The following is a 22,579-nucleotide window of genomic DNA, read 5'->3' as shown; positions in this document are numbered from 1 at the left end:
TATCTTCTCCAGAATGGATTTTCATTCAATTTAAGTTATGCGTGGCATTGATTGGGCATTTGGCGGTTTATCATTGTTTTGCCTTCAGGACAAAGCTTAACTTCACTGTTAATCAGACCATATAATTCTGGAAGATGCTTTGCCGTTTGCTCCAAGCAAGACTTTGCTAATTAAATTGAATGCCGATGTACATTCTTAGTAAATACTTGGCCAAGTAGTTGTGAAAATGTAATTGTGAAAATATTTTTGGCAGTGAAAAACATTAATTGGTGTTAATACAGAGTTTTCTGTGGATTTTTTCTTTGGGCCTTTTGTGTGACGACATATTTCCTGAAAGTTTCCACAGTAAAACAATATTTATTACAAAGATTGGATATATTTTCTCTAAAGCCATTTATGGAAACCTGATTAACTTAGATTAATCAAAGCAAAATAAATTTTTCATAATTTATTCATAAGTCACATCCACTGTTCAGCACATCCTGAAGATGCAGTTGTGGATCTGTATAAGCTAAGGTACATTAACAGCTGTATAACAGCAAAGTAAAGTCCACTTCATCTAGGTGAGATGAATAATCCACTTCTGGTTCATTCGTGTTCATATGATCATTTGCAGTAGCAGTAAGATGTTCAAGACAAACACTGTTGGCAGAAGACACAAAGCTTTGCTGTTTCCTTTGAAGGACACTTTCTGAGTTTTGAGGAGCACCTCGATGGGGTAGTGATCACTCACTTCTAGGGCCTTTAACACAACCTGAAGTTCAATGGCATGACCATGTGCAAAATAAAAACAGTAAGTGCTGATTTTGGCTTACCTCAGCCTCTGTAAGGTGGAATTCCTTGGGAAAATTGAACGGCTGTGCTGAAATAGGTTCAATTGTTCTGAGAAATGGCTCTCTGTGCACAACAATTCTGAGGATTAACCATTAAAGAATATGGTTAAATTTTTAGCAAGCATAAAAGGTTGACCTTATGCTTTATTGCATTAGAGCATTATTTTATTACGCTGATTTGAGTATTTTACTATACCGGTCATATGCACAGTTAGTCGACTGTTTCACTGTAGTGTCCACGTCATCCTGAATCAGCCAGATGAAAGATGGGTCAGAGAAGAGCCTGATTTTCTTACGGTTCCTTTTGGCCACATAACCACAAGCTGCATTGAAGTCCCCAAGGAGCATCACATTCTGCAAAGATGACAAAAAAGCTAAGCTCGCCATTTGATCTCAAGATATTATACTCTATATAATATTAGAAATCTGCCATCATACCTCAATTTTCCACCGTGCTCTAATGTCCACAAAGACATCGTAGAGTTCGTCAATCTCTTTGGTGGCATTTGAGGGAGTGGTGTGCTGCGGGATCAAGACAAACTCCTTGGCCACTGTTAACAGAGGCACTATGAGATCGCATGACATGACCAAAATCATCAAACTTCAGTTTATAATGACTTGTTTTGGAAAAAATTCAATGCATAAAGTTTTCCCTGTTTTATTTTTACCTGTTTTAGGGGCTTGAAAATGTACCACAAATGGTTCTCTGGAAAAAGCATCTACATCCCCTTTCTGTGTATCTGGATACTGATACTGGTTTTTCAGCTTCGCTGTGCTTTTCCTGAGTAAAAAAAAAAAAGATCTGAAATTTCCATAACAATTATGGTGATCAAGAATCATCTTCAAAATAATAATTGTAATGCAACGAGTGAAGTTAGGCATCACAACATTATAATATAAACTGTAAAATGGATATTCACTTTGTGATTCGCTAAAGAATACATTTAACAATGTTATTCAAGTGAGCGTTAAATGACAGCAAATTCAATCTAAATGTGCATCACAATTAAATATTCAGTATCGACTAATACTTATAAATTAAAACATTTCTAATATCAGACAATAATAAATATGATCCCATTCCTAGTCTTTACATATTGCCCTAATGTACAGAAGTGCTGAACACATACCTGAAAACAAAAACGTATTGCTCCTGATAGTTTTGTGTCCTCCCGAGACGTTCACTTGCCACATAGTCATAATCATTACCATTAAGTCTGGAAACAAAATATAAGATAACAGCATTTATGCACTGTGCTCTTAAATATGACTGGTTACAGTGATTTCAGATTTGTTTTTTTAATATTTGCATATCATCTACCTGTTGACTGCAGCAAGCAGTCGTGGGATGGCTTTATTTTTCTGATCTCTGACCTCCTGGAGCAGGCATATGTCACAGCGAGATACAATCTGCAAAAAAGAACAAATTTTGCGAGATGCTTTTACAATAGATATATTAGATAGATTAGATAGACATTGCACTGTACTGTTAATCTTCTTACCCTTGATACAGAATTCATGATTTTGGCATCGGCTGATTTTGAATCACCAAAACTCTTAATATTAAAGGCACAAATTCTGAAGCCATAGCAGCTCAGCGGGCCAGAGAGCACAGAGAGAGTGAGGAGGAGCAGTCTGCCGGTCATCCTGCATGTGAAGAGTCAGAAAAACACCTCCGTGGTTAAAACTTCATCATTCATTGGGAAAGAACAGGCTTCAAATGTTATATTAATGGGAGCATTGGAACCACATGCAGACAGGCACCCAGACGTGTAAAAACATCTTTAAAAGGTAGGGGCAGGTCAATGGGGAAGAAATGACATGAATTAAAAATAACATGCTTAATCCTGTTCCTGTGGCTCAGTGGTCGAGCATTGCATTAACAGTGCAAAAGGCTGTGGGTTTGATTCCCAGGGAACACACTAGGTAAAAAAAAATAAAAAATATTGTGTAACCTGGATGCACTGTAAGTTGCTTCTATCTAAAGCACCAGCTAAATGCATAAATTTTTTAAAGTGTAACTAAACCCCTGCTCAGAGCCTGACTCCACCCACTGACAATATTTGAAAAATGCTGAAAAGTGGGCAGATCACAGCGGAGATAGAGGGGATGAACCTAGGGCGGGGCTGAGCGAGTGCGGCGTGATCCTGAGACCCGCAGTGACGGATTGATTGACAACTGCTGTCAGAGATGCTAAAATGGAGAGTCACTGTAATAACGCAAGTAGCTTTGCAACAGAGCGATCATTTGAAGTAGAGGACTTTTCTCCCCCACTTTTACCTGAAGTGGAGGGTGTCGAGGTGTCTGTTCATATCAATTCGAGCAACTGGCTCAAACTGCGGTCTTAACTCCCGCACCGCGTCGCTTTTCAGCGCGAGCTGTGTGGAGAAGCCCATTTCCACCTCCATTGCGTTGGAGAAGCAATCCCGTGTAAAACGCAGTTTGCACACTTGAGCTCTAGGCGGGAACTTGCATTCTTCCAGGCCAAATGCATGCAACCACTGGCGCTTAATTTTAAAGTCTGCTGGTAAACTATGCAGTCCAGCAGTGCTGTCACAACCAGCAACACACCTCCGTACCATCCTGACCACTGTACTAAATACCGATAAATCTACGCTAACTTGAAGATCTAAATAACTATATAATTGCTATGCTAAATAGATGCTATATTAGTCTATCCTGGTGACCTGGTCGTTACCAATACTCGCAATTCCAGCTCCTGACTCACTACAGTGATTTTGATGGTTTTATACTGCCAAGGGCGTGGTAGCTCGTACCAAGGGGCGTGGTGAGCTGGAAACTGCTTACGTCACCTGCCACCGCTTACGTCACTTGCCACCGCAACATCCAATAGGAAAAATCAACTGTAGTAGCCACCGTTCAACCTGAAGAGGGCAGCACTCACACGTTTTTACACCATATATTGTAGAATTAAAACACTTTATACTCAAATGTCTAAAAAGTTACTCGAATCAATGAACAGCACTAATAAAGCCCCATTATTATAGATCACTAACTAAAAAAAGTTGGTTTAGGGTTTAGTTACTCTTTAATATGACTATATACAGTTATTGCAAAAATGTGATCATGAAACTGATAAGTAACATTAAGGTAATGTGACATACAGCCAATTATGGTGAACCATACTCAGAATTCGTGCTCTGAAAGTTTTGGCTACTTTTCTGGTGAGACCCTTTGATCACACAGTTAACAGACTCAGTCAGGTTTCTGGATGTGTCGGTAAGCCCCTCCCCTCGAACACAGATGAGCCAATAGCAGTCGAGTATCAGTTGCACGAGAAGCGGAACTCGAACATCTGTAGGTTTCAGCGCCATAGAGAAAGATTGGAAGATACGAAGCTTTCATCGGTTCGATGGTGTTTATGCTACAAGAATAAAAAAATAAAAAAACGATGTGCTTGTAGTACTTTTAACACTGATTCCAGCTATCCTGAGAAGATGGGCAATATCATTTATTTTATTACATTTCCTAAACTCACACAAAACAGCAACAACAAAAAAAAATTCATTTTATGGTTGTCGTAACGTTACACTTATTAATTTACACTTTTCATCTGCTCAAGCAGAACATTAATGTTTTCTTGCGTTTCAGCAATGTGTCTGTTTAAAACTAGCTAACGTTAAAGTTGCATTATAAACTTAATTAGCGAACTGTTCTCACATCATGTACAGTGTAACTGTTAGGTAAAAAAAAAAACTTAAACAAAGGTCTACATTTCAATGCCTCTCCATATTTAAACTAGTTAAATGTACATTAATGTAGTCGTACTCTGGTACATGAACAGTTGACCTCCGCGATCGTGACGACCGTAACCTGAGGCTTCTCCTAATCCCTCGCTTCGAGTTACCCACCACATTTATTTTAAATTTCCCTCCATGGAATATTTAATTCCCACTTGAATGGTGGCTCTTCTGTGTCCAGAATTGTACAAAAACATCGTGGGACACGGTTTTCCCACTGACAGCTGTCATCGTGAGACAGTGAGCATCTCCGTTTGTTTGTCCCGGGAGCAACAGTAACTAAGAGGGCGGGGATGCTGCTGCTATAAGAAGAAATACAGACTGCAGATAGCATGTTGAAACTGTGGGGTTAGAGGGTTTCAAATAACCTGCAACAGGTTTGTTTTCACACATTTTTCTAAAGAACTTGTCTGTATGTAAAACAATTGTTTTCCTATTTAGCTACAACATGTGGAACTCAGCACTGAGAAAGCAACAGACTCACAGAACTGCATACAAAGCTTAATATACTGAAAAGCAGCCCTCCTTACCTCATTTGAAATGTTTCACTTCCGACAATACTGCTCTCTCTTTCTTTCCCTTCTGCAGTGAACAGTTTCCACTGGTATTATTATACTCAGAAAGCTCGAGGACACAGCTTTACGTTTGTGCATAAGGGGAGGAGCGTATCTTTCAAATCTATGAAGTGCGGGTCTTTCCCTTTCCACGCCCTGCAATAGAATTACAACACATGCAGTATGCAAAATTAACGGAATTATGTAGGGTAAAATCTTTTTACTCTTCTTTCAGAATTGTTCTAGTTTAGGGCACTGCTTGTACTCAGAATATGACAACATCACATAGATGCTTAAGAACGGTTGCATAATTGTCTGCGGCTACTTAAAGAGCAAAGCAAAATGTTTTTAAATCAAAGAGTTCTGTCAAATTCTAGCAAAGTTATTGATTAATCGAGAAGATAAATAAAAAAATGTATTCCCTATAACATATGTAGTTCCCCGTCAAAGACATAAAAATTAAACAAATTCATTTTAAGTTTAACCATGGTATTTGTAGTAAAACTGGTTATACAAATGGTAATAAATACGCCTTAAATGCAAGGTTACATATGTAATAAAACCATTGTTAATTGTCCTAAGGGAATCATACCAATTGTGAAAGAACTAGCTATACACGCAGAGTTTTCAATAATGCACAATATTCAATGAACTCCATCCTTAGAGGTGAAGTTACCAAATTCATGAAGTTATAAAAGACACTAACTGAAATCATACATGATTACCACCAGGCCCACTCAGGATCTGCACACCCAGAATGCATCTGAAAACAGAATTGGAATGCATGTTATTCACACAGTGTCTCACCTGCAAACCTTGCGAATTTGTTGATTATTTTTGTCTTGATTATGTGTTCAGTTGCCAATAGGCCAAATGTGCTACTGTACCAGTTACATTTAACATTGGCTATTTTAAGATTCTTCAGATTTTCACTCATCATCACAGAGCGCTGATTTGTCAGGCGATGGCGCTAAAGAAGCGCGCTGTTTCTCCTCTATGACGTAATTGTCTCAGGAGTTCTGCTTTATTCATGTTCTGCAAAGAGTCATTGTAGCTAATATTCTAGTTGCAGTGGGTCTAATATTTGTTGTAGTCTGTCGGTTTGTTATTAAAATCAGTGTCCTTGAGAAACAATTTACAGGTACCATTTTTAGAATAATTACTGAATTCACTCGTAGAATTTCATTTAATTTACTATTATTTTGGTTTCCTCAAGCTCCCTGCAGAGGCTCTGGCTACAGATGTTTACAGATCAACTGTAAAACGCACCAGCTTAGGAATAGCAGCCTCTGCTGCTGGATTTACCCACGAGCAGCTTTTCTCATCACTTCCAGCTGAGCTGACACTGTGAGTGAACCCTTACGAGGTGTCCTATCAGATCGGTGAGGATGGATCCACTTGTGTTCTCTACAAGTCCTCACCAATACGGCCTTAAAGTGCCTCCTCAGCAGATACATCAGCCCACAGGAAGGAGAAACTGAAAACCAGCCCAAAATGAAGAAGGTTCACGTCTCTGTTATGAGAGATTTTGAAACCCTCCCTTGGTGTAAATTTTGCAGTTCTTTAAAACATTAAAGAAGAAACTGGAAGATAAATCTTGCATCTCACATACATCCAAAAGGTAAAGAGTAACAATTGGCAAGGTTTTCATACTAATAATATCTAATATTTAGGATTATTGAAATATAATTTCATTTACCTGAAACAAGCAGAAACTAGCCAAAATGCTAAAGCCACTCTGCATCAGTTTGTAGAGCTTCTGGCAAACCATGCAGAATAATATTTGGACCTTGCTACAAAGATGCTTTGCCTGCAATAATAATTTTACCCATATTTTTCTTCATCTGCATGTTACACTGTCTGGTCTGTCTATGCCATTTCTTTCTCTTCTCCTTGACTTTAATCCTTCATCCCATCAGGTTAAGTAATGGCACCCAGAGGGAGGTTGAGGAAGTGCCTTTTAATTAAAAGTCTTGGCATGAACACCTGGTTAATTCTGTTTATAAAATGCCAGATGAAATAAGATGTACAATGAGTAGTACTCTAACGCTGCTCAAAAACCTTTCAGATCTCTGTTAAATCTTTAGCGCTTCTTAGAAGCGATAGTTGGTGAAGGTACAGCATGTCAGCTAAAAGATGTTCAAAATGTATTTCACAGCACTTCCGGATATTATTTATTTTGCCCAAATCAGAAAATTTCACTTCGGCTTAATCAAAGGCAGGGGGACAGAAGTTTTTCTCGCTCTTCTCTCAATCCATCCCCTGATACCTCCCAAACAAACCCAGCTGCATTTCTAACAATAAAGCTTTTGAACATCACATAGAGATGGATGAAATGCATAGATTTTGAGTTGGCAAGTTCACCATATTCAAACATGCACTCCAAGATTCCTGAACTAATAATAATTTCCTGTTGAATTCTGTCCTTTATTTCCATGGCCAGCACTGTTCATTCTCCCCTTTCCCTGTTTCTCCAAATCAGTGTTCCCTGAAAATGTCTCATTAAATCACAAAAGGAAGGAACACACATCTTGTTGTAAGATAATTCTTATTCATAAGAAGACGGCAAAGTATATCGATTTCAAAGTTGTTTTTAATCCACTTAGACAGTTAAGCACAATTTCAAAACATGCATATGCACAAAACAGAAGAATAAAGTGGATCACAGCATTTTATTTTGGTGGGAAGAGAGGTGAGTGATCTGTTAAAAAACCATAAGACTGCACAGAGTGGGTTAAGGCCGTTTCATCAATTGTTTTTTAATGGTTCACAGGCAGAGAAACTCTTAAAGGTCTCATTTTACTCTGAGGCTGTGACAGGCTGCGTCGCTCCTCTCTCTTCTTCACACACCACAACAACGATGATGGATCTAAGGATTTTACTCTTTTTCGTGACTGTGCCGTGGATATTTTGTTAACCAGCAAGAACCAGTAAAGTGGTGCCTAAACTACTATTAAACGAAAATAATAGATGATGAAGAATTAATCTCAGAGAGTAGAATTGTCATGGAAGCCAAGAAACCAAAGGTATGGCAATTAATCCTGATAATGCTAATTTGCATACATCGTGATATTAAAATAGGATTTTGCTTAACATGTTAATGTTTTTGATGGCTAAAACAAATGTATTTTATATTTGTATAATCAGAATGCAAGATATCATAAATCTGTTCCAAGAAAGGTATGCAATGGAAAACCTGTTAAATCCATACTGGGATTATATGATAGCTAATGGGAACCAGCACCGTCAGCAAGTTATCTGGGAACTCATTAGCTCATCAAAAGGCAAAATATCATGTGAACCTGTTGAACTTGTTCATTTTGAGGGAAAACAATATACTAGTTTTCTTTTCATGTGCTTTACTAGAAAAAGGTAATTCTTAACACAGACTATGAAAGTCCAGTTGATACAGATGTCCAGGAGCAGACCATAAAGATACAAGGGTAATTGTTTATTACTTCAGTTTTGCATTCATTTGATTAAAATAATATTCGGTGTATTACTTAAAATCACAAAACATTTTTATTGCAGAAAAAACTTTTAGACAATACAAAAATCGCCATTTTCCTTACAGAAACAAACATTAGCAGCCTTCTGCATCTCATAATCACACAGTCATTGTCACAGCTGCCCTACAGCTGATGTGTAATAAAATTCCCATTTTTGAATGATATCAAAAGTGTGTTAATGTGCAAAAGTCTCAAGGTGGTTTTGTTTTCAGTCTCTTTATGGTGGTGATCGTTTATTTCCAGTATTTTCTGATGATCTTATTTGGCTTCAGACTCTGTGAGCACAAAGCCCTCCTCAGTCTTGTGCTGGTATTCCCTCTCTGATTGTTTTCTTCTGTAGACATCATCTGTGAAGCCAGAAAATAATGTAACCACGTGTCAATAACAAAAACCAATACTTAATTAAAATTGAATTCTTAACTTATGACTACATAAATATATTCCTGTATAATATATTCATTTTAACATAATCTAAGCGTAATGTCAATTGAGTACCCCTGCGTAATTAAGATTAATGATACACATTACTACACAGTATTTTTGCTTTAAAGATTTAACGATTATTCACGCTGGATACACAGTGCAACAGCACCTGTCTGCGCAAAGAGGACGCACGATGATGCACAGAAACGCTCAAAAAGAGAGGTGTGTGTGTGTTTGTGTGTGTAGGCTACATAAGATTTGTCTTAGCATACTTACAAAACGTTTCTTTTCCTATTCTCACGTTAATCATGATCCACTCCATGACGCCCCCGATACAGAAGAACAAGGGCAAAAATCTGTACGTCCCGAGACGTTTTTTTCCAGGTACAAGACTTAATATATATTTTAGGTTCTGGCTTTTTCCAAACATCTTTCAAAACACAGTCAACGGCAAGACCCTTCCTTAAACACAGCGCAGTAATATGCACTTATTAAAATGATCTGTAATGGCTAGAATACACCATCCGAGCAGCTGTCCTTCAACACTGCAGTCTTATCGCATGTTTCCACTGCGCTTACAGAACAGAACAGGAAACATGGCGGCGTAAACGTCATAGTGTGTGTGCTCTAATAGGTCCGCTGACTGGAGTCTACCAACTCCCTTACATACAGGGACTACTCATCATTGCTATATGCTTTCTATAATACAAAACTTAAATTGAGGATAAATCACCCAAAAAATTTAATTCTGTCATAATTTACTCACCCTAAAATCCTCAAGTTGTTCCAAAGTTTCTTTCTTCTGTTAAACACAAAATATTTTAAAGAAAGTTGGTAACTAAACAGTTGACAGTAGCAACTGACTTCCATGGTATGAAAACGATACAGTGGAAGTCAATGGCTGCCGGCAACTGTTTGGTTAATAACGTTCTTTAAAATGTATTCTGTTGTTGTACTGAACAGAAGAAAGAAACTCAAACATTTTCAGAGAAACTTGAGGGTGACATGATGTCAGAATTTCCATTTTTGGGTGAACCATGCCTTTGAGATTTAACATATTTTACCTTCGAAATGGGCAAATATAGTACGATAAAATAAGACAAATCTTTTGCCAACACCTTTTTTCTTTTCTTTTTAAACGAAACTGATGAACCATTCAGTGATTTTAATTTACAGCATGTGGACATTTAATAGTTAAAGAATATGTTTGAAATACATGCACGCTAACATCTCGGTGTTGCACATAGTGCACAATGTTTGACAGATTTCTGAACTGAAGGAATGAATGAACACCTGAAACAATTTCTGGTGAATCTGTTTTTTTTTGTGGTCAAGGTGTTAATAGAATACTGAAAGATGCTTGAGTATTATCTGAATATATATTGCAAATGCATTTGTATCATTATTTTAATGCTTTTGCAAAATATTCTTCATTGCATGATGTGATCCTTTAAATTTCTTTTTTTTCTCTTTGTTGGTCTCAACTGATAATGGAATTTCTAAAGATTAAAAGGAATTGGAAACAGCAGCAACCACATTTGGTAGCACATTCATAAACTGGTCAATCTTCTACTTTATATGCTAGCCGGCAGAAAGTCCAGTGGTGCTCCACTGTGTTCTCGTTGGCACGCTCGCTCATGTGGTGCACCCGTGTGTTCCGGATCGTGAATCCCTGTTTGGTGATGTAGTCCATGAGGTGGACCCTTAGAGACACCTCTTGATGGTGGTCACATGGTCCAAAGGTGAAGGACACCTGACAGTCTCTGGTGTCCATCATGTGTTTGTTCCACTTAGTGAAGTTGTTGGATATTCCCTCCAACAGCGAGTGGACCTTGGTTGTTATGGTTAGTTGTGTGATAATAACCGCTACTGGGTTGGAGTACTTGGACAGCTTGCGGGTACTGGACAACTCCACCACCTGCTCAAAGGTGTCCAGCGGGTACAGAGGCTTTGGGTCACTGAGGCATTGGATTAAAGGCTCGATCTGATAGAAGTCAGCTTCTTTACGCAAAAGGTCCATCTCCATGAAGTCAACAGGAAGAGTGAGCTCGGATGTGCGCAGGAAGTTTAATATGTAGCGGAAAAGCGTCCCATCCCGGTCGATGAAGTAGTTTCCCTGAGCGTCCCGCGTTGTGGGGAAGTCTCCACGGAACATGGCGCCCAGCATGGAGTCTGGGTAACGTTGAAGAGTGGAGATGGAGGTCGTGTAGAGGTGACCTCCAACATTTAGGGTGACTGGGTGAGTCAACTACAAGCAATGGACAAAAGCGGAGAATCAGTAATGCAGTTCATCACATATAATCAAACATTTAATTGAGAATTTTAATGCAGCTAATCTGTCAATCTGTCACCGGAGAAGCGCTAATTTTAAAAAAAAGCACTGTTTTGAATGGCTGAAACCATTCATTGAAACAATGTACGTGTTGGAATCTCAATCAAATTGCTGACAACCTGCAGGATGCTGAACTGGAATAGAAAAGGAAGGTTTGTTAAGCATGTCAGTTTGACATTTTGCTTTAAAGTTTAATATGCTCTAAAATAAGCTTGTAATTTGAAGTTTACACAGACCTTACGGTCAGACAAAAAGAATTGTCCATCTATCTATGAAAATTTTAACCAATTTGAATGTTATGTTTTGGGAAAACCTTTAACCGGATCAGTTAGAAAATATAACAAGCCAAGTCAGAACAGGCTAAAGGTCTGTGCCGATGAAGGTGACTGTAGTTTGAATTACAGTTAGAAGTTTTAACTGGCAATCTACTTTTGTTATTTTTTATTACCTAGTACAAGAAAAACTGTAAAGGCCTGTTCACACCGAGAATAGCTATATGTGATGTTTTATTAATGGTTATTTATGAGAATGTATATTATATGAGAATAGGAAAATCCACACCACATCTATAGTGTTGGATTAACAATATTATTGGAATCGCTTTCATAGCTGATAAACAATCAAATAATTGACAGTGAGAATCCAGCTCAGAATCCACCAGCATTAAAGAGATTGCGCATTTAAAGTGGCAGACAACATAATCTTAATGATCATCTTTCTTGGTGTAAATGGGCTTTAAATCTGATCATTTAAGAAAAACAGCAACCCATTTTTATTGCAATTCATAGTTAATAGTATTCTGGGATATTAAGTGTTCTTCGATCTTTGTCCAAAATATTTATATATATATATATATTACACACACACACACTTTCAAGAACATGTTTTTATAGCTGCAATTTGAAACATACAAAATTGTGTGTTCACACAAGGTTTAATCAAAGCCAAATTTTCTTAATTATTTTGTTCTATTTATACAAATGTCTGAATTTCTATTACTCTTAATTCTACTCCAATAGCAGTTCTGGATAGACATAAACAACGGTGTCTAATAAACCCTTTGTAACAATAACTTATGCTAAATATTCCTGTGCATACATACCCTGCCATTCCCCCAGTCCCCATTATCCATTTGATAAGGATAGGTAGACTGGTCTGACCCACAGAAGAAGCTCGGATATTAAAGTTGGGTTATAGTTAGACCTGCAAAAAAGACACTGATTAGCCCTACATTTAAGGAACATAAATATATACAGACCTCACTTGAGAACCTGAATATTTTAACAAACCAAGTACACACGGAGATAAACAGATGATGTATTTCTGTGTGAGGAAGCTCAATTAATTGGATGTCAAAATAAGAGGGAGAAAAAAAAATAAAGAGAGAAAAATAGATTTGGATGCCCAATAGCATGCTAGCTGTTTTGGTGAGTAAGGCATGTATTATTCAGGTTTTCTGAAACGTAATTTAACGTTTCCCTAGAAATAAGTTAAAAACGTCCAGCGACTGTGCCTGATGACTTCTAACATTAAAAAACATGAACATGTTTTAATAATATGAAGCGTTTTACAAACCAGCTATCATAATAAACCGCTAGCTCCCTGCTAACTACTAATGTAAGAGTGACAAATGAATGAAATTAACGTTTTTTCTGGCAGTCATACTATATGGTATGTGGTCATCCTTACCTCTCTCCAGGCCTGAGGGGTTTATACTTCGGTTTTGATCATTTAGCGGCTATACACGACTCTCGAGTGTTTGCTGTTCAAAGACGAGAGCACACGGCACAGCAGCCGCAGTCACGTGACCTCACGTTACACTAGCGCAGGATCACTCCACATCTGTGCAGAAACCACTACACAACTGTGTTGAAGCTTGTGTTAAAGGGACTCAAATGCACTGCTAAATAAATGTTGGTCTAATCCACCTGCAGAATTTCACCAGACCTAAATTTTTTTTTAAATATTTCTTATTTCACTTCATACATTTGTCATTATTTAGATCCAAGAAAACTACTTGGTTTCTTTTCATGAAAAACAGGAGGTTGGGCTTCATTTCTAAAGAAGGATATTTAAATGATTATAAAGTAATATGTATATAGTATTTATTTACTAGTAATCTAATTCACTAGTAACTTTGATGGTGATGGCCATGCACAGCATAAAAGAGGCCATGGTAAAAAGAGAGGGATAGCAATGGCGAACAGATTCACCAGATCCTGATCCATAACAACTGTTTTTCTCTAGAAACACCCTGCAGAATAACACGGCACACAATTACAGGCAGAAATGACTGGCAAATATTACACATGCTAGGGGATGAAGTAAAACTTCAAGATACCTTTTGTTGTCCTGCTAGAAGACACTATCTGTACAGGTCAGAGTCAAAGAGGGTCTGGCATCATCCGTTTGTGACTAATCAATACATGTAACCTATATCTCACCATGCACTTAAAATATATACACTTGTGTGCACAATTATCAGGCAAGTTGTATTTTTGAGAATTCATTTTGTTATTGTACCACTAGTGCTCTTGGTCAATCCGAAATGTTAACGAACCCTCAAACCTGAACATTTAAGTAGTACAAGTGAAATTTTGGTATTCTTAAGAGAATATCTACATGTACACCATTATTAGGCAAATAGTAGAGTGCAGAATTATGCAACTAAATAAAAATAAAATTCCCCATTCCCCGTTTATTTTCACCTGTTAAAGTGAGAATAATCTCCGTTTACAAAAACACTTCTGAAATTTCAAAAAGAAAACCTCATTGATCAATATAGCCACACTTCTTTCCGATACCAGTCACAAGCCTTCCATTCACGGACTCCATCAGTTTCTTGATCTGGTTAGAATCAACTTTTTGCCTAATAATTGTGCACACAGTGTACATGACCATCATTTTATTTCTTCATTTCCGTGTCACTGCCTACAAAAGTATAATTGTACCTTAAGGTCTATACATTCACACTCACGGACACATTTTACAAATCTGAACATATATCTACTTATACAGTCGTGGCCAAAAGTTTTGAGAATTACATAAATATTGGAAATTGGAAAAGTTGCTGCTTAAGTTTTTATAATAGCAATTTGCATATACTCCAGAATGTTATGAAGACTGATCAGATGAATTGCATAGTCCTTCTTTGCCATGAAAATTAACTTAATCCCAAAAAAAACCTTTCCACTGCATTTCATTGCTGTCATTAAAGGACCTGCTGAGATCATTTCAGTAATCGTCTTGTTAACTCAGGTGAGAATGTTGACGAGCACAAGGCTGGAGATCATTATGTCAGACTGATTGGGTTAGAATGGCAGACTTGACATGTTAAAAGGAGGGTGATGCTTGAAATCATTGTTCTTCCATTGTTAACCATGGTGACCTGCAAAGAAACGCGTGCAGCAATCATTGCGTTGCATAAAAATGGCTTCACAGGCAAGGATATTGTGGCTACTAAGATTGCACCTTAATCAACAATTTATAGGATCATCAAGAACTTCAAGGAAAGAGGTTCAATTCTTGTAAAGAAGGCTTCAGGGCGTCCAAGAAAGTCCAGCAAGCGCCAGGATCGTCTCCTAAAGAGGATTCAGCTGCGGGATCGGAGTGCCACCAGTGCAGAGCTTGCTCAGGAATGGCAGCAGGCAGGTGTGAGCGCATCTGCATGCACAGTGAGGCGAAGACTTTTGGAAGATGGCCTGGTGTCAAAAAGGGCAGCAAAGAAGCCAATTCTCTCCAAGAAAAAACATCAGGGACAGATTGATCTTCTGCAGAAAGTAACGTGAATGGACTGCTGAGGACTGGGGCAAAGTCATATTCTCCGATGAAGCCCCTTTCCGATTGTTTGGGGCATCTGGAAAAAGGCTTGTCCGGAGAAGAAAAGGTGAGCGTTACCATCAGTCCTGTGTCATGCCAACAGTAAAGCATCCTGACACCATTCATGTGTGGGGTTGAGTCTCATCCAAGGGAGTGGGCTCACTCACAATTCTGCCCAAAAACACAGCCGTGAATAAAGAATGGTACCAAAACACCCTCCAACAGCAACTTCTTCCAACAATTCAACAACAGTTTGGTGAAGAACAATGCATTTTCCAGCACGATGGAGCACCGTGCCATAAGGCAAAAGTGATAACTAAGTGGCTCGGGGACCAGAATGTTGAAATTTTGGGTCCATGGCCTGGAAACTCCCCAGATCTTAATCCCATTGAGAACTTGTGGTCAATCCTCAAGAGGCGGGTGGACAAACAAAAACCCACTAATTCTGACAAACTCCTGAAAACTAATATTTATGTAATTCTCAAAACTTTTGGCCACGACTGTACAATCTCTAACTGAACCTTTGGTTGAGGTTAAAAGTACAAATCATTAAAAAAATAACAACTGACCTCTGACTCAACAAATAGATTTTGGAACAATTTGAGAGCAATGAACTTACTTCAGGGTTAATCCTACATTGATGTCATCTTTAATCAAGCAGTTTTAAAGAACTTTTGGACAGATCCAAAAGTCCAAACATCAAACTGTAGCCGGTCAGTGTGCTGTCTGTCCTTGTAACTTCATAAAAGTCCATGTCAGCTTTCTGCTTAGCCCAGTGAACACTGAGACAGTGTCATAATAAAATGACAAGAATTTCATATAACAAATAATTTTTTATTTGTTTTTTTATACATTCCATCTGACTTCACGCCATTTAGTTGGATTTATGTTTATAGCACAGTTATGTTGACATCTTTTCGAAATCTGTACGGATTCACAAGAAGAATTTGTTTGATGTGTAAATAAATTAATACTTTCAAGCAGGTATACACTAAATTGACACTTAAACTGTTAAAAAAACATGTTAAATAAAAAATTAATAAATGCTTTTCTTTTGGACCTTCTATTTTTTCAAAAGATCCTGAAAAATGCATAAAAACCATGTTTTTGATATCATTTTTAATATCGATGATCATAAGAAAGTTTCTTGAGCACCAAATCAGCATTTTGAATTGATTTCTGAAGGATCATTGGACACTGAATACTGGAGTAATGGCTGATGAGAATTCAGCTTTGCATCAAATGAATAAAATACTTTTCAAAATATATGAAAATAGAAAATAGCATTTTTTACAGTATTGCTGTTTTTACAGTATTTTTGGTGAGCATAAGAGAGTTCTTTCAAAAACACAAAACCCAACCAACCAGAAGCTTTTGACCAGTAGTGTAAACAAACACATACATATATGAAGCTATTTCACAGAACAATAATATGAAATGTGTTGATCTCCCCACTTCACTGCTAATATGTATTTTCCTCGTTCCTTGACAGCATAGTTGATCCTGTACTGATGTCCGCCCATATGAAAGATTGACATGCTCACAGGAGACGGTGGGGCCATGCATATTGACAAATAAAAGGTTTCGTCCTACAACACAAATGCAACTAGAGACATTTCTCTTGAGACATTACTTAGTCAAATAAGTTAATTAACATTCTCACTAATGTCAAGCTGCATTCACCAGCTTTACTGCAGTCCACATAAAAAGTGTTTTTTGTGTCCTAGAAAGGCCTTACTCAGGCCTGGGCCATGGCAGATGACTTTACTAGCATCTGACAGGAAAACTGGCTCAGCACTGCTGTCAGATGTTGTGTTTATCTCCATGTCTGACAGAGAGTGTTCCTCAGCTAGTAATAGTTAACTCATTTTTTGGAAATAATATTAAATAATGGAAATATGATGAAAAAATATTGATGTAGAAACAATTTTCACTTAGAAATTGCTAGTAAATTTCACAATAAATTACAAAAAACACCAAGTAACACTGAATAAAGTGTGAAATGTTCAAGTAGAAAACCTGAAATCCTAGTATTTCTTTTAAAATGTACTCCAGTCTTTTTGTTTGCATCTTATCTACAATTAGTTTAATCGTAGATATGTTTTTATCATAGAATAAAATAATTATTCTAAATGATTCTAGATCTCTAATGTCATGATTCCCCACAATCACATCATTTTTGTGGGAAAACAATAGCACAGCAACTGATTTGATGAATTCTGTCATGTTTAGTTGTATTATTACTTTAAAATCGTCCCGTTCAATACAATTACTGATATCAAAACTTCAAATAGTCAAAAAAAGATCACAATTAACAAATTGACATCATATAAGTTATCTTTGGTCATTCTACTAAAGCGTACATAATTAAAGTTTAAGTATCTGACCTTTATCAGATATTTGTGAAAGTCTTGTGTACAGTTTTAGTGAACATGCAACATTACATATGCTGCATTACAGGAATTACCCACCAGGCTCTTGAAACGTGTAGGACACAGTGCTAGAAGCATCCAGCTGATAGTCAAAGTGGAGCTCAATGAGACAGACAGAGTTCCTGCTCCGGCCTCACGGGACCAAATATTAAAGTCATCTGCAAAATGATATAAATGCAAACTTTTGAAATGACTCATATTTGACTTAGCCAACTGTCTAGTGTCATTAGTGGGACACCTGGAACACTTGCTTGAGCTTTTTGAAGGGCAAACGCAATTTCACAAAAAATTATTATAATGCCAATAAATTTTATATAAATAAATGATATATATATGTAAAATAAATAAAAACAATTATTATATACACATCTACCCAAATGATAAAATATATAGAATTCTTTGGAGTCAGATTATTTTAATATTTTGAAAGAAATTTGATGGTGGCACTAAGGATGTTGGTATGCTTGGATGCATCTGGTCAAATGCTAAAGCTTATTTGGTTAGGCTCATTAATGCTTGTCATTTCATGTCTCCCAACTGCAGCTGTGTGTAATTAATAGGTGGCTCACCGAGATGGCTGTCAGGTTGTGTTTTCAGCAAACAGGGTACATCATTGCCCGTGGGTGACAAGATGCTCGCGGAGAGCTGGCTAATATTTTCTTCAATGATGTCCAGCGTGAAGTCAACTGCACTCCCCAGTTTTACCTGTGAACGTCTTACATTTACATCTGTATTGGATTTATAAAAACCATGATTTAAGGTTTGATCACTATAACATAATGAATACTGGTTTGAGGTTAGTTGGGGTTGCCATACTAGCAATTCTGGCCTTGAAAGTTGGACCCTGAACTGTGATGTCCAGTTCACTTGAACAAATAACACATTCATGACTCTATGATCCATAAAGTGCAACAGTCAAAAACGTCATGGCTTAGAACGCTTTAACAAAGACTTTTTAAAAATCCCTATGTGAAAAAATGAATGGAAAAAGTACTTCTGGAACAAAAGCTGCTGAGAATAGGCCAAAGTTTACTTTGTTTTTGTTTAAAAGAGTAAAAAGACATTTTTATAAGTCATAACTTCTGGAGAAAAATAGAGTAGATGCTGGACAAAGATAAAGATTTCAAGAGCGCATAACATCGACCGCTAGCGTACACACAAAAAAACTGAAGTATACTTTGGCTTTAACACTGTAATGATATCAACCTTCATATTCATCCGGAAGAAGGAGGCGGGAACCGGCGGACACTCAAAACAACATTTTAATAATAACAAGATAAACACAAAACAGCGCACCAGCCCCTCACGGACGACTGGTGCGCATAAAATAAAACCCAAAACACAACTAAAAGCCCAGGCCTGGTCCTCTCTCGTCCTTCACTGTCGTCGCTCCAGTTTTATATCCTTCCATCTCCTCCATGGGCCTCGCTCCCATGTCCCTCGGCCCCGCCCCACTCGTCACATACCCCCATCGCCCCTCGCAGGCCGGGGGGTACTCCCGAGACTGCGCTCTACTCCCCCCCCCCCTCCCTCCGGGGGGGCCGCTCCCGGGGACCTGCGGGAACCTGGGGGTAGGACAGGCGAGGCGAGAGAAAAGGAGATGGAAGGAGGAGCGACAGAGACGAGAGAGGGGAGAGAGGAAAAAAAAAAAAAAAAAATTCCGGTTCCCAGACGCACCGCTGCTCGGCCCTCCACCAGCTGGGTGATCTCCTCCGCGGTGCCTGGCGGTGGCACTGGACGGCCCTCGGCGGACGGCACGACACTCCTCCGCCGCCCGGTGGACGGCGACGGCTCCTCCGGTTTTGGGCAGCCGGCAGGAGTCCCCCGTTCCCTGCTCCTCCCCGTTCCGGCGGAGGCAGCAGGCTCCGGCCACCTGGCGAACGGCGCCGACTCCTCCGCTCCCTCACGGACGGCAGCCGTCTCTCCACATCGTGGGCGGCCGGTAGCGAGCTCGCCCGTCCCCGGCAACTCGCTCCAGTCCACCGCCTCGAGCGTCCATGGCGGCACACTCCTCGCCAGCTCGATGGCACCGCGGATTCACCACAGCGGCGAGGGATCTTCAGCAGCGCGTCCCTCCTTCTCCCGGGCTTCGGCACCACTGTAATGATATCAACCTTCATATTCATCCGGAAGAAGGAGGCGGGAACCGGCGGACACTCAAAACAACATTTTAATAATAACAAGATAAACACAAAACAGCGCACCAGCCCCTCACGGACGACTGGTGCGCATAAAATAAAACCCAAAACACAACTAAAAGCCCAGGCCTGGTCCTCTCTCGTCCTTCACTGTCGTCGCTCCAGTTTTATATCCTTCCATCTCCTCCATGGGCCTCGCTCCCATGTCCCTCGGCCCCGCCCCACTCGTCACAAACACACTCTATTATAATGGCAATAAATTATATTTCATTATGCTTTGATACCAGCAATGTTATTTATTATTTCAGCACACTTTCCACTTGTCTTTGTTATAGTTCTTGGTTCTACAGACACACAGAGTGAAAAGTCAACTAATATGGGATGTACAAACAATATACAATAAAACTGAGTCCAGAGTTCAGAGTCCATTATTATGGAATCACAAAACAAATGCTCACTCCAGGCTGAATCTTCCTGACAGATGGTGAATGTTGCCTTCTCATTTGCAATTCCATACACAAGGCTACGTCCATAGGCCATCGTGCTACGTATAGCAAGACTATTTGCATAATACTGCAGTGGAAGTTCTGCAGAAGGGAGAAAGAATCATTTTTAAACCGCTCTAATGGAATAAATATCACAAATGTTGATTGTTGGATGGATGAATTAAGTCAAAATTTACATCAAACTTTAGAACGACTGTCCCATCTTTGTTATCAATCACGTCAGGTTGTGATGTCTTTCATACAGTGTGATCACCTCCCCTATGAATACCATCAAAATAATGATGTGAGGCCACGATTATTAAAATGAACAAGTAAATCCGGGGAACAGCTCACCTGTAATTTCACCTGATGGCAGGACTATATCACAGGATATAAATCCAGCTCGATTAATGGCACCAAGAGGAATTATATTTTTGCCCTCAACCTGATGAGAAAAAAAAATGAAGATGTTAATGACATTCAGGGTACGAAATGTCTCAAGGACTCAAGACATTATTAAATGGATTGAAATTAACCTTGAAGAAACTTCACACTTTCATACCTTGTTTTGAAAACCTTGAGGTTTTTGAGGATGACGGATAGTGACTATAATTCATGTCACAATTAATGAAGGGATAAACAGCACAAATTAGTGAACAATGAATGGGGATATTGCGAGAGAATGATTAATGCATATAGTTTAGATAGAGACTGGAATGTAATGGCCATCTTACCTTTGAAAATCCTCCTCACTTGGACTTCTGACAGCTGAGGAGTGATGGCCTTCAGGGAGGGGCTTGTGTTTTGAGGCATTGGTCTTGTTCTCATTATTTAACATTTCAACATGATTTGCAGTGCCTACAAAATCAATACCACAACAAACAATGTATCTTCTAAATCTATACCAATATCTGATGACTTCCACACAGATTTAGATAATATAATCAGGACCGTCGGTGATGTTTTACTATAATAAAAATGACAATAACAACAATAACAAAAAATTTATATATAAATAAATATATATAATATATATAAATATATATATCTTACTTGCAATATGAATCATCATCAACATATTTGACCATAAAGAAATGAAGACCTTCTATGGTGGCAGAATATTTCACAGAGTAAGTCCCATCTATGTTTTTTCATTAACCTCTGTCAGTTCTGCCTTTTCTGTAGGTATAAGCTTTGACAATTACACAAGACACACCAATGGACTACGTGTACAACTACTTCCTGCCTAACTAAATTTAACTGACAGTGTAAATACTTTTTAATAATCACATTTTGGCATGACATAACATGACATATGTTAGTGACTAATATATTTAATACAGATAAATGAAAGGCTTATTCTGATCTTCTCACACTGCAGTCATGATCACTAGTTTAGAGAACTGACAGCCTGTGGTGAAAGTCACGTATGTTTACCGGCCACTGCTTTCTCAGGAAGGCTTATGTTGGATTAAAACTTCAAGTTCTGTTGAGTTTGAAAAATTCTGTACACAGTAATCATCAGAATATCTCTTATATCTCTGAAAATGTCTGGACTTTTAAATCATCATGTGGACTCTCATTTTAATAGGTGTTTGTTAACTAGATGATGACTACAGCACCCTAAAATATACATAAAATAACGGAGTTCAATCATTTCAAAACGTAAGTGCGTCGCGAGGCTCAGTGCAAGAAATCCATAGGAATCCATACCATCTTTCAAGAGAGGCTGGTCCTCACCATTGGGGGTGATCATTAGTGCACACTCGAGGCTTCCCGGATTTACTTCAGGTGATTTTGAATGACTGAGGAATTTGAGCACAATCTTTGGATCTGTGTTTTCAACTGTGAAGTCTGCCTGGAACACAAATAAAACACCAAATGTTTCTAGTAGTTCTCTATAAAAGACAAAATGTCTTAATAAAATAGACTTATTAAATCACTGCTTTACCTTCTTAAAGTCTCTTTACTGCTGTATTTGTCCGTTACAGAATTAGAGCCCTCCATATTTGGTGAGAAAGCCATCTCCATTGTCCATCACATCTGTAAGTTTGATTGAACTGACATGCAAAACCACCATGTAATTTATTGCCCTATCAAACATATTGCCATGCAAATGACAGCAATATTTCAAACTCACTTTTCTGAGCATAAGCTTTCACTGTGGTGACCGTCTCTGGTGCAAATGTCTGGACACTTCCCTCCTGACTCGAAGGTTCCTCTTTTTTTAAGCCATCTTCATCACTTCTACCAGAGTGAGAAGTTATGAAACCTAAGAAGACTGAAAGATAGT

At 38.4% G+C, this 22,579-nt stretch overlaps 3 protein-coding genes and 1 long non-coding RNA gene across 5 annotated transcripts; all 4 read right to left on the bottom strand.

The window, feature by feature from the left end:
* Positions 1-292: 292 nt before the first annotated feature.
* LOC132129124 (deoxyribonuclease gamma-like) lies at positions 293-6,155 on the bottom strand. Its single transcript, XM_059540587.1, has 10 exons — positions 5,956-6,155; positions 5,125-5,304; positions 2,336-2,480; positions 2,155-2,243; positions 1,964-2,050; positions 1,502-1,614; positions 1,272-1,384; positions 1,030-1,187; positions 816-912; positions 293-742 (listed from the first exon to the last, which is right to left on the bottom strand). The coding sequence occupies exons 2-10, from the start codon at positions 5,127-5,129 to the stop codon at positions 599-601; spliced, it is 951 nt and encodes a 316-aa protein (XP_059396570.1). The 5' UTR covers positions 5,130-5,304; positions 5,956-6,155; the 3' UTR covers positions 293-598.
* Positions 6,156-8,583: 2,428 nt separating this feature from the next.
* On the bottom strand, positions 8,584-10,111 carry LOC132129369 (ubiquinol-cytochrome-c reductase complex assembly factor 5-like). The gene is made up of 2 exons (XM_059540937.1): positions 9,357-10,111; positions 8,584-9,004 (listed from the first exon to the last, which is right to left on the bottom strand). Exons 1-2 carry the CDS (start codon positions 9,508-9,510, stop codon positions 8,916-8,918), a joined length of 243 nt encoding a protein of 80 aa, XP_059396920.1. The 5' UTR covers positions 9,511-10,111; the 3' UTR covers positions 8,584-8,915.
* A 132-nt stretch (positions 10,112-10,243) lies between these two features.
* On the bottom strand, positions 10,244-13,282 carry LOC132129368 (BTB/POZ domain-containing protein KCTD6). 2 transcript variants are annotated; one of them, XM_059540935.1, is made up of 3 exons: positions 13,102-13,282; positions 12,515-12,615; positions 10,244-11,328 (listed from the first exon to the last, which is right to left on the bottom strand). In XM_059540935.1, exons 2-3 carry the CDS (start codon positions 12,542-12,544, stop codon positions 10,642-10,644), a joined length of 717 nt encoding a protein of 238 aa, XP_059396918.1. In that variant the 5' UTR covers positions 12,545-12,615; positions 13,102-13,282; the 3' UTR covers positions 10,244-10,641. The 2 variants fall into 2 exon arrangements, with proteins under 2 accessions (XP_059396918.1, XP_059396919.1); XM_059540936.1 differs by lacking the exon at positions 13,102-13,282 and adding an exon at positions 12,988-13,058.
* Positions 13,283-17,560: 4,278 nt separating this feature from the next.
* Positions 17,561-22,554, bottom strand: LOC132129358 (uncharacterized). The gene is made up of 4 exons (XR_009428495.1): positions 22,427-22,554; positions 20,641-21,253; positions 18,233-18,368; positions 17,561-17,821 (listed from the first exon to the last, which is right to left on the bottom strand). It is a non-coding gene; the product is annotated as an uncharacterized LOC132129358 (long non-coding RNA).
* Between the last annotated feature and the right edge of the window lie 25 nt (positions 22,555-22,579).

This window comes from Carassius carassius, chromosome 46 (assembly GCF_963082965.1).
Source record: "Carassius carassius chromosome 46, fCarCar2.1, whole genome shotgun sequence".
In the NCBI taxonomy this organism is placed as follows: domain Eukaryota; kingdom Metazoa; phylum Chordata; class Actinopteri; order Cypriniformes; family Cyprinidae; genus Carassius; species Carassius carassius.
The sequence above is the reverse complement of the archived record's forward strand: the minus strand, read 5'-3'. Positions and strand labels throughout refer to the sequence as shown.